Source organism: Akebia trifoliata, unplaced genomic scaffold (assembly GCF_017979445.1).
Source record: "Akebia trifoliata isolate Shusen 1 unplaced genomic scaffold, ASM1797944v1 Contig01000, whole genome shotgun sequence".
Taxonomy (NCBI): domain Eukaryota; kingdom Viridiplantae; phylum Streptophyta; class Magnoliopsida; order Ranunculales; family Lardizabalaceae; genus Akebia; species Akebia trifoliata.
Genome location: NW_028237411.1, coordinates 1 through 11,803, shown reverse-complemented (window position 1 = coordinate 11,803; position 11,803 = coordinate 1). Strand labels below are relative to the sequence as shown.

The 11,803-nt window shown below is 36.2% G+C and overlaps 1 protein-coding gene across 9 annotated transcripts; it reads right to left on the bottom strand.

Moving 5' to 3' along the window:
- Positions 1-260: 260 nt before the first annotated feature.
- LOC147380773 (calcium and calcium/calmodulin-dependent serine/threonine-protein kinase-like) lies at positions 261-7,772 on the bottom strand. Of its 9 annotated transcripts, XM_086431253.1 has the most exons (7): positions 4,927-7,772; positions 4,777-4,839; positions 4,221-4,608; positions 3,838-4,113; positions 3,631-3,674; positions 1,618-1,821; positions 510-954 (listed from the first exon to the last, which is right to left on the bottom strand). In XM_086431253.1, exons 5-7 carry the CDS (start codon positions 3,652-3,654, stop codon positions 826-828), a joined length of 357 nt encoding a protein of 118 aa, XP_086287379.1. In that variant the 5' UTR covers positions 3,655-3,674; positions 3,838-4,113; positions 4,221-4,608; positions 4,777-4,839; positions 4,927-7,772; the 3' UTR covers positions 510-825. The 9 variants fall into 9 exon arrangements, 3 of the variants coding, with proteins under 3 accessions (XP_086287380.1, XP_086287379.1, XP_086287377.1); XM_086431254.1 differs by lacking the exon at positions 510-954 and adding an exon at positions 261-500 and having other exon boundaries at positions 3,631-4,113; XM_086431251.1 differs by having other exon boundaries at positions 3,631-4,113.
- Between the last annotated feature and the right edge of the window lie 4,031 nt (positions 7,773-11,803).

Below are 11,803 nucleotides of genomic sequence, written 5' to 3'. Positions count from 1 at the left end.
TGAGAACCACCTCTAATAATAGCAATTTAAGGGTGATTTTAAAATTACCTTTAATTACTGTTATTTAAGAGCGGATTTTATATTTTAGAGACAGTTTGAAAATCACCCCAAATATCTATAAAAAAAAAAAATTTCAATAAATATTATTTTAGGCGGTTTAAAACCGCCTCTAATGTTGTAAAAAAATTAATTAAAATTTTCGTTCTAAAATAAAACCTACAATTATATAAAGAAAAAGAACTGCTATTGGCACTCCACATTTGACTTATTATACTTCAGTTAATTATCACACCACAATTAGAATTAAACATAGCATTCACATTACAAAATATACAAGGGTAATGTCTTATAGTGACAAACCTAGTACTAATTGAAACACTAACCTTGTAAACAAATAAAAGAAATTAAGAAACAAAAAATCAGCTAGTCAAATGAGGTCCTTCGACATTGTTGTACTCCCATACTTAATTATGAACACCATAATGCATTACCTCCAATCACTAAAAAATCATAGGAACATAATCAACATCTAAACAAATACTGTAAAAGCCATGTAAAAGATTTGATATGTGAGCGTAAGGTTACAATGCAAATTGACTCCTACTAGAGTAGTAATTTTCAATAGAAAAACACATATGCAAATTAAATAAAGAGTTAGTGTAGACTCATCAAGCCATAAATACATACTATCCAAAATGCATCCAACACATGGACTAATGATAAACACATGCCTAGATTTTCTTGTAAATATATGAGACTAAATGCATGCATGTAAAATTTACAATTTCAAGGAATGAATGCATACTACACAAATTCTTTTAAAATTTACCATGGGAAATAGAAAACATGACAAGTCAACAAATTAGAAGTGGTAAGGTAATACTGCAACTCACCCAATGACATTTGTTGAGCATAATATACATGCTTCTCATTATTGGTTAAGATTGCCAAAATCTATAACAAACAAGTATAAATCTTAGTAACTGAATAAGAATAGAAAGCAGTTTCAAAGTGTAAATTTTAAATAAAACCTAAAACTTATACAAACTGATAGCATTCGACAAGATTTTGATGATTATAACAAGAAACTTGAGGTTTGGTGCCTTACCTAAACATTGAGGTTGAATTTGCCAAGAAAGGCACCAATAGGCAATCTAAACAGGTAGTAGCATCTAACATTTATAAAAGTAACAAGGGGTTGCCTGTTGGTTAAGATCATTATGCAAACATAAATAAATGAAAACCCAAATAAGGATTAAGGAAAATGTCTAATCCAAATAAAAAATTACTAGTAGTTCTTTCAAATAAAAAAAATCTAAAGCTCATTTTAAGCATCCATTTGGTGCTAATTTCGTTGTTAGTCAGAAGTTATTAATGTTGTAAGGGATGGGCAGGAGGGAAGGGTAGGTAATTGGAGAATCGTTAACCTCATCTAGGAGACATATATTTACAGAGCCAACATGGCTACTAATGTAGAGCTCACAAAAATGTCAATCCTCTGAATGTGGAAAGTGTACTGGCATTGGCTGTTACCATCCTTAGCACAAGTCTTCCATTTCAACTATATAAACTTTGTAATGTCAAAAGTAAGAGGTGGGAGTAGGGGAAAAAAATCACCTGGAAACAGAGATTAAGAGCATCAATTCTTTGCAAATTCCTGAGTCTTGAGAATCCACACAATATCTCTCTCATGTCTATAGTCCAATCACGGTTGTTGTCGAATAGATCAAAGACACGGGCAGGAGGGAGCAGAGAGGTCATCTTCATTGCTTTCAACACCTCTTCAAATTCAGATAAAGTGGCATTGTCGCCATGGCACATCTGCATTTTGAAGAATTTTCATTCTTAGAAACTGAGATACAGTATTTTTCATTCAGTTATCTAGTAAAATTATTAGTATTGATATCTTTCATCTTTGAATTGACAAAAGCTTCACAACCATTTTTCTTGGCTTGCAAGGACGTGGGAAAATTTTACGCAAATCAGTTGAGGCCCACCACATCTCATTCAAATCCTAGAAAATTTTATTTTCTTTAAAAGCATTTGACTGGGATTGATCACATACATTACTAGAGTTGGCAGCACACAGTTTGGGTGATTGAGCTACATGATTCTACTAACACGTGCTTATCTGCCTTGTTAACTTGCTAAGCCATAAAAAGACTTGTAAAACCTGCTTTGACAGTTTGGAGGGCATCCCAATTTTTGACCTCCATTGAGTGGTTTAGAGAAATTGAGACTCCTAAAAGTGGTGGGTATTGTCCCAAATTAGAAAAAGAATAGTTAGACAAAACACTAAAGCATTGATCCGGGTATGGGTTCAAGGCACGATGAAAATCAGTCTCTTTAAGGTGATACTTGCCCCTACTATGCAAAAGGTTGCTGGTAATTTGATTCCAGGATAGAATGAATGCCATACTATCTGCTGCAACTTACACTTTCATATAAATATTACTTTATGGATGGGCCAAATGCTCAAGAATGGACATAGATGTTTTGTGTTCGACACACTGTTTCCAACGACAGTATGAAATAACAACTTTGACTTTTTTTTTTTTCTTCAAATGAGTGACACCTAGTCTTTCCCTTAGGGAGATTTGCAATTTCATTTCCCACAACACATTTCATTAAAAGGTTGTGGGTTCAAATCATGGCAAAAGCAGAAAGATAAGCCAACTCATTTAGAGGGGAAAAAAAAAAGAGGAAAGAAAACAACATAATTAAAAGCATATTGGCACCCCTCATTTTACTTATTATACTTCAATTAATTATCACACCATAATTAAAATAAAGCACAACATTCACATTACAAAACATTATCACACTTTATTCAAACAATTTCACTAGCTAATGAGTTTTCATAGTAAAAGCATATAAAAGAATTAATATTCAGCAAAAAAAAAAAAAAATTAATGCCATCTCAACCTAGAAACCTAAACAATTTACCCCAAAATTTAAACGATTTTTACTTCCACCTAAATAGTTTAAGGAGTCACCTCGTCTTCGTATGGATTGCAATGATCTTTAAACTACAGCCTCAAAAACTCCTTATCACAATTCATTCGTCAGTAATTTCCATCGAGGGTGCCCCCCCACCCAACTAAGAAAGCAAAAAAAACTAAAGCACATAGGAAACACAAACTTCCAACATTCAGCCACAATTCATATTAAAAAAGTATAAAATGAGCTATTTTAATAGGAAAAACAGACCTCATCAACATTTTCAAGTTCCAAACCAGTCTTGAAGTGCTCCTCATTAGATCAAGGAGGAGGACTTGTTGCATATATGTGGATTAGTTGGTATTAGATCAATAAAATCACTCATACATATATGTGGTTGAACGATCCTCTTTCTCCGAGTTGATCAAGATGAAAGAGAAATGCATTCACTGAGTCTCGAAATCAGATCAACTTCATTATTCCTTTAATAGGAGCAATTAGAACAAAGACTCGGTCCATGTTGCACCTTCTAGTATTTTCTCAACTGAGAAGTCTTATAACAAAACATACAATGAATCCAGAATAAAACTAAGTCGAATTCAACAGAAATAATATAAAGAATATGTGATTGGTAACTTAACCCGGTATTGTCAACTAAAATGATAATGAATCTTGGATCCATGTCCCTACCCGAGAAAAGAAGAGTGACTGCATCAAAAGATCAAGCTGGAACTCTACAATTAAATCAAATTCATTGGTAATCAGTTGACTGAGACAAAAGAACTACAATTAAGTTTTTAAACGAAATACAAATGAATGAAAAACAATAATCATAGCATAAATTTGAATGAAACTTTTGCAGAAAGGTGTTAACAATTTCAAGCAAAGATAGCTAACCAGTGTCTTTAATGCTGAGAAATATATGGCCTACAACAATGGAGACAAAAGAACGACCCCCTGCTTCCTTACAGCACTGCCGGGGTAGTCCATCAAATATGCCACCATGAAGAGGAACTCAATTCAGTTTTCCATAATAAGCAACAACAAAAAGTCTTTCCCCCACATAAAATTTTCATATTAGAAATGAAGAAAACATAAAACTTGTTGAGCCTGTCCACATCTCTATTTAGGCATACATATAATCCCGTCATGAATGGAGAAGGGCTCGCAAACCTGATAACATTTTGGCGTCTTTTACTCCCATCTTTGTTATAAAAACTCAGAAAAATGCACAAGAATAATAATGACAAGGAGAAGTAAAATAAATGAGTTTTGCTGACCCGATTCACTTAAAGCAGGACAAACAGCTTCTGTGACATGCAATTGAACCTCAAGACCTAATGAACTGTTTTGTTCTGTCATTTGCACTGTGATCTAAGCAAATTTACACAGTTAGGATAGACTAATAATGTTATGTCCAAGAAATCCTGACAATGTCTTTAGTGATCCTGCAAAGCAAATTTTCTCAATAAACAAAAGCATCACAATTTGCATTACATAAGCCTCTCCTGATTTTCCTTCCAAAAACCATTCATCCTCGAAGAACATTTGTTTTGGGCCATCATCATATCGCTTGTTTGCACCATTGTTTGAGAATATCAAATGAGCATCAGTGAACATATCAGGATGAGGTAGAAGGTCGATAGATAATCATTCCCATTCCGATTTCTGGTGACAGTGAAGAAACCAGCATCATCAGAAGCAATGCACAAGAACAAAGTAATCTTTAAAGGAAACATGGCAATTTCATGAGCTCATGTATAACATCAAAAACAAACTAACATTTAGGGATAATTATAGGGATTCAGGTAGAAACTACAACGTTGACTTAATTACTTTGAAAACATAAATGCACTTTTCATTATTTGAGAAGTCCCTCGCTTCTTTAAGGTTCACAACCTGTTAAAAGAAGATCAAGTTAAAATGAGATCCTTTCAAGGATGGTGACTGAAAAATTACAATATGCACATAACTCAAGTAGTATACCTGCCAATTTTCATTTGTAGTATACAGCAAAAGGTTGCGTATTGTGATAGATGCTAGAGGTGATGCCCTGCTCATAGAGGAAGAATGAAAAATGGACCATATGGGATAACAAGAAAGCACGAACTTCCATAATGAAAAATAAAACATAAGGTTCTGTTTGATGTTGTTTCATTCATAATAAAACAATCCTAAAAATAAATCTAAGTATGCAAATTCCAATCCGAAAAATAAATCTAAGTGCGCAAACTTTATTCCACGGACTCTTATTGATCAGTTAATACACACGAGATGCATTAAGGGAATAAATGCAATAACAACAATCAGATCCTATATCAATAACACATTCAGCCACAGTGGTTATCCATAAAAAGGCTTCCTGTCATTGTAAATTTGTGTCCTTTGTGTAAATCCATTTCTTGTAAGGAGCCACACTTGGTCCCTAAGATCTCAAGAGTCATTGAACCTATATATGACAAGGCAAACAGCCCCTTGAACTTCAGGGAAGGAACTAGAGAGAATGTAAGGATACTATTCAAGCTTGTCAAGGCAATGCTGCCATGCAGGTACAATGCAGAAAGCTCACTTATATTTGGTGATAGACATGGCTTGTCCACTATAATTAGAAGAACATAAACTCTCTCAGACCATTTCTCTGTGATAACATCTCTCCATGGGCCTTCAAACTCATATGTTGCACATGTTATTTTATGTTTCCCAAGTCTAAGAAAGTTATAGAACGCATCATCGAGTAGTCAAAATTTGAAGTTCAAGTGTTTAAGGTAGAGGCTATTATGATACAAAAATTGACATTCTAAACAATAAAGAAAACAACGGACAAGCAGAATAAGTAGAATTATATTTGTGGCTCAAAATTGTATTGTTTCAGAATGTTTCGGCAGAACATTGAATGTTTTAGGAATATTTCAAAATGTCTTGGAATTTCAGTTTTTTCCAAGACCGAAAAATTACCTCAAAATAAGATTTAAACATTTGTTATATGATCATAAGAGAACAGATACATAGTTGCAAGGAGTGGAAGGAATGTATTAGGGTGCAGTAGTTGAGAAGTGGAATCCGAAATATGTTTAGAAGTCAAGGAATCCAACTCTTGTCTGTTAGGGGTGTGTTTGTGAATCTAACATCCGTCAAAGAAACTGACATTAAAATGGAAAAATGAGAAAGAGTTGGATATATTCTAACTTCTATATCATGACATTCCTAAAACTTCATACTTGCCTCCAAGTAAAAGACAAGATTACTCATCGTCCATGAAGTATTTCTAGAATTACCTAAGGTATGAATCGACCAAGTATACCAAACTTTTTTTTTTTTGATCGATAAAGATAATTTTATTGAGAAAAACGAAAGCAAGGGGGTCGAGAAGACCCTCCCAATACAAAGAGAGAAAAGGAAAACAAAGAGAGAGAGAGATACGACAAGGACACAACGACACACGACCAACAATTACTCTAGCGTCAAGGAATACATACTATCCCATCTCACGACAAAATCTTCAAAGAAGCTCCCCTTGAATTTCTTATAAAGTTTACACCAAGAGAACATAAACTCCAAAATAGAAAGAACTAGTCCTTTTAGCGTGGAAACTTTCCCTTCAAAGATGCACCGGTTACGTTCTTTCCAAATGCCCCAATAGATTGTGGATGGAGCCAAGAACCAAAGAATAAGCTTAGATAACGAGAAAGAACCTCCCCGCGACAACTAAACTTTCAAGGTCGACTTAACAGAGCAAGGAAAACAGACTACCAAGCCAAATAACGACATAAAGTGTGACCAAACGTGATGAGCCACCCGGCAATGAATGAAGAGCTGATCCATTGTTTCCGCCTGAGCACTGCACAAACAACACTGATTCAGAAAAATAAAGCCTCTTTTGATTAACTGGTCCAACATTGCGAGTCTCCTTATTGCCACCAACCAAAGGAAACAAGATGTCTTAGGGGGTAACGTACCACCCCAGACCATTGAATGAGGGAAAATTGTTACGCTTTTTGGGACAATACCATCATACAAAGATTTAACCGTGAACCTTTCATCCCTAGTACCTTCCCACAATCTCTTGTCTTCCGATGAGTTATGCCTATAATTATTCTCCACCACACCAATTAACCTTCCTAACATATCCACCTCCCAATCATCAAAAATTCTTCTAAACTCAAAGTCCTAGTTTGTCATGCCATTTTCAAAAGTCTTGTAAACCAAGATTACTTGATTTTTTTTCAAAGACAACTCGAAAAGATCCGGAAACAAATCCCTAAGGGGACCATTCCCACACCACTAATCCTCCAAGAATCTTACCTTAGTCCCATTCCCAACCTTAAACTATACTCTTTTCTTGAAAAGCGGAGTTCTTTTCAGAACACCCCACACCCCATTGCGCCTCTTGCCGGCCCACTCTCCCACCCATTCTCCTTCATCCCATATTTATCAACAATTACCTTCCTCCAGAGACTCTCCTCTCCTCCCCAAACCTCCAAAGCCATTTCCCCAACAAAGCCGAATTCATAATACCAAAATTACGAAAACTCAAGCCCCCATTTTTCTTAGGCAAACATAACTTGCTCCAACTCACCCAATGATGTTTTCTCAATCTGTCTTTACCGTGCCACAAAAAGTCACGACAAATTCTTTGTAATTGTGCTTCCACTCTTCTTGGCAATGAGAAAAACGAAAAAGTATATATTGGGATACTAGCTAGGGCACTTTTAATGAGTGTTATCTTCCTTCCTTTAGACAAATGCTTAGCTTTCCAAGTACTTAACCTCTTTCTCATTCTTTCAATCACCGGTTCCCAGATATCTTTGCTTGTGTAAGCCATTCCCAAAGGTAGCCCCCATCTGGAACCTGATCGATGCAGCTACTACCTCCACCCCTTCCTCTACCTCTATTGCAAACAACTTGCTTTTGTGAAGATTCACTGGGATACCAGATATCGCCTCAAAACACCTAAGAATGTAGCTTAGGAAGCTCAATTGTCTCGACGAGTACTCTAGAAAATTAAAGTGTCATCCGCAAACTGAAGATGAGAAATCATAAGACCACCCACGCCAGTCGTAAAACCTATAAACTCCGCTTCAATCACCGCTTTAGATAGCATCCTTCGCAAAGCTTCCATGACTATCACGAACAAGAAAGGTGACAACGGATCTCCTTTGCGTAGACCCCTAGTATTTCTAAAGTACCCGGTTGGAGATCCATTAATCAAAATCGAAAACGTAGAGGTAGAAATGCATTTCATGACTCATCGAACCCACCTTTCCCCAAATCCTGTCTTTCTTAAAAGATACTTTACCAGATTCCAATTCACATGATCATAAGCTTTCTCTAAATCAACTTTGCAAACTAGCCCCAGAATATTTACTTTTCTACGTGAGTCAATACATTCATTTCCTATAAGAACCCCGTCCAGAATTTGTCTTCCCATTACAAAAGTCCCTTAAGCTGGCCCAATGATAGTGTTTAACACAGTCTTAAACCTAAAGGCCAAGACCTTAGAAATGACCTTGTAAACTGAACTCACTAGACTAATCGGTCTAAGATCCGTAATGTTTTTCGTACCTGACACTTTAGGGATCAAAGTTAGGTAAGTACAATTAGAACCAGATCTAAGAAACCTTCCCTGTAAAAGTCCTCGATAGTTGCCATCAAATCGTCTCTCACAATCTCCCAACAAGCTTTGAAGAAACCTAAAGAGAAACCATCCGGCCCCGGGGCCTTATCGCTAGCTAAATTGTTCACCACTCCCCACACTTCTTCTACTTCGATCGATTTCTCAAGCCAACTCTGTTGGTCTAGGGAGATGCTGTCGAAATGTAAGGAATCTAACGTGGGCCTGACCACATGTTCCTCCATATACAGGTTATTAAAGAATTGTACCACCCCCTCACACACCTCCTCCTCGCCCACATTCCATGAGTCCTTGATTTTGAGCTTCGAAATGAAATTGACTTGATTGTTGAAATTCGCCAAACTCATTACCATGGCTGAGTAATAACAAGTTTAAAATCCAAACATCTATACACCATACCTATTGTTGTTAATAAGATCAATGAAAATAGAAATCATCATCACATCTAATAACAAGAAAATTATAAAAGTAACCCACAAATTAATAAGGCAACCCACATAACCGAACTATACAGTCTTATATAGGTTAAAAGTTTTGGAATGTGCTGATTTTGGGTGACGATGATCTTTATGATGAGTAGATCATCCTCACCAAAAATCATCCCATTCCGAAAATTCTAACCCCATCAAAACAAGTTAAAGAATCTTATTGTGATTTTTCACTTATTAACAAAAATGCGTGTAACAAATTGAAAATTGGAAAGTATCTAACTGAAATTCAAACTGCAACGGGCTTATCAATCTACAACTAATTCCTTAACTAAATTTAAAACTCAGCAAACTGGCAATTTTTTAAGATTTTGCAGGTCAGATTCATGTGAGCCAGAATCTTCTTATTGCATATTACAATACATTAAAACATGATTTTGTGTATGACAATACAACATATTACAATACATTTAGTAATATTTGGATACTCTTCATTTACAAATAGTGACAACCCCTTTCCATCAGACCCTCAACCCTCCAAAAACATAACTCAAATTCAACAAATGCCAAACGTCTCTCCTTCTAAAACTGTTGCTACTAGCAGAGCATTCCAACTGTTCTGTTGAGTTGTTCTCCTTGTGTGCTGTTGGTGACTAAGCTTTACTATTAAATATGATGCTTAGACCCCTCATTATGGTCATATTCGATGTGCGAAAGTAAACCCTTGACATCTTGTCTCCCTATCTAAAGGTCATATTTAAAAACAAACCGACTGACTGACCCCCACAAGCACCCCATCAATCTAATTGCCACATCCATGAATAACAAGTTTAGGGCATCCATTCCATACATTTTTTTTTATTGTCTAAGGACGTGACAACTAAAATAGTTAGGATCATAAGACTTTGTCCACTAAAGAGATTTCCCTCCCTTTATATATGTGTGTATATATACATAATTGATGTAGAATTCAATAAATGACAGCATATTTAGGACTTAGAAAGAAATCATTGCATATAATTGCCTTCTATTTACTCAAACCGAGAAGAAGATTTACGTTAAAAGTAATTCCATACCTTTAAGCTTGTTAAATATCAAGTTAGCCTTTTCTTCAACAATATTTGAGAAAGGATGCAATTATAAGCATTGTTATTATAAATAATAAAGCCAATGGCAACAAATGTATCTACAAACACATGCCACGTGAACACTAATATTCTGCCATGGGATTTAGTCATTTGTTTCAAATTTCACAATAATACTTCGGAAACTAAGACAGTAAGCCATCTCAGAACCCTAATATATCTACAAACACATGCCACTAATATTTTGCCAAGTGAACACTAATATTTTGACTTGTCATTATTACCTCAAACAGTAAGCCACTTAAAGTTCGATTATTATTATTTTTGATCGGTAAAGATAAATTTATTGAAAAAAGAGAACGAGGGAGTCGAGGTGACCAACCCAAAACAACGAGAACCAATCAAAAAAGAAAAGAACACAACAAAAAAGAAAAAACAAACAACTCGCGGCCGGCGAGTTACTCTCGCGGCAGTGAACAAACCCTATCCCAACGCATGAGAAAATCCTCGAAGAAAACCCCCTTGAATTCTACATAAAGTTTACTCCAATAGAACAAGAGCTCCAAAATCGAAAGAATCAATCCTTCTAATGTAGAAACTTTCCCCTCAAAGATGCAACGATTGCGTTCTTTCCAGATGCCCCAAAGAATAACAGAGAGAGTCAAAAACGAGAGAATCCGTTTAGAAGACGAAAATGAAGCTCCCCAAGCCAACCACAATTCCAAAGCCAACTTGACTGAGCGAGGAAAACAACCCACTATCCCAAATAAAGATTAGAAATGTGACCAAATGTGGTGAGCTACCCGACAATGAATGAATAAGTGATCCACCGTTTCCGCCTGGGTTCTACACATACAACACTGGTTTGGAGAAATAAAGCCTCTTTTGATCAGCTGATCAAGAGTTGCAAGTCTCCCTAATGCCGCCAGCCAAATGAAAATCAATATCTTCGGAGGAATCTTACCACCCCAAACACATGCATGAGGGAAATCCGTTGTACTACTTGGAGCAATGCTATCATACATAGATTTAACAGTGAACGTCCCCTCTCTAGTGCCAACCCACCCTCTTTTGTCTTCTAAGGAATTCTGCACATAGTTATTCTCCACCCTAAAAATTAACCTCCCTAACATATCCACCTCCCAATCATTGAAAGTTCTTCTAAACCCAAAGTCCCAGTTTAGCGTACCATTTTCGAGGCTCTTGAACGCAGAGACGGCTTGATTCTTCTTCAAAGATAACTCATATAGATCCAGAAATGAGTCCTTAGGGGAATCATTCCCACACCACCAGTCCTCCCAGAACCTCACCTTAGTCCCTCTCCCAACCTTACATTTCACTTTTCTCTTGAAAATCGTAATTCTTCTAAGGATGCCCTTCCACATTCCGCACCCCAGCGCACTTTTCGTGGGACCACTCTCCCAACCATTTCTTATCTTGGGACCATTATTGTATCCCATTCTCCATAACTTTGCAAGTGTAGACAAACACCAATAATCCACTTTCTAGAGAAATTATTTCTCAGCAAATGAGTAAACTTACACGCCTTTTGCCATTTATAACATGATAAGAAATGGTAGGAAAATTCCTAATTTCACCAGTTGATTAAACATATACAACACCCAACAAATAAGATGGGTTACACTGATTTTATAGAAGAAAGGAGCTTCCCACGGTAGGAAATGCAACGGAATAACATTTTTGGGTATTTTAGTGTA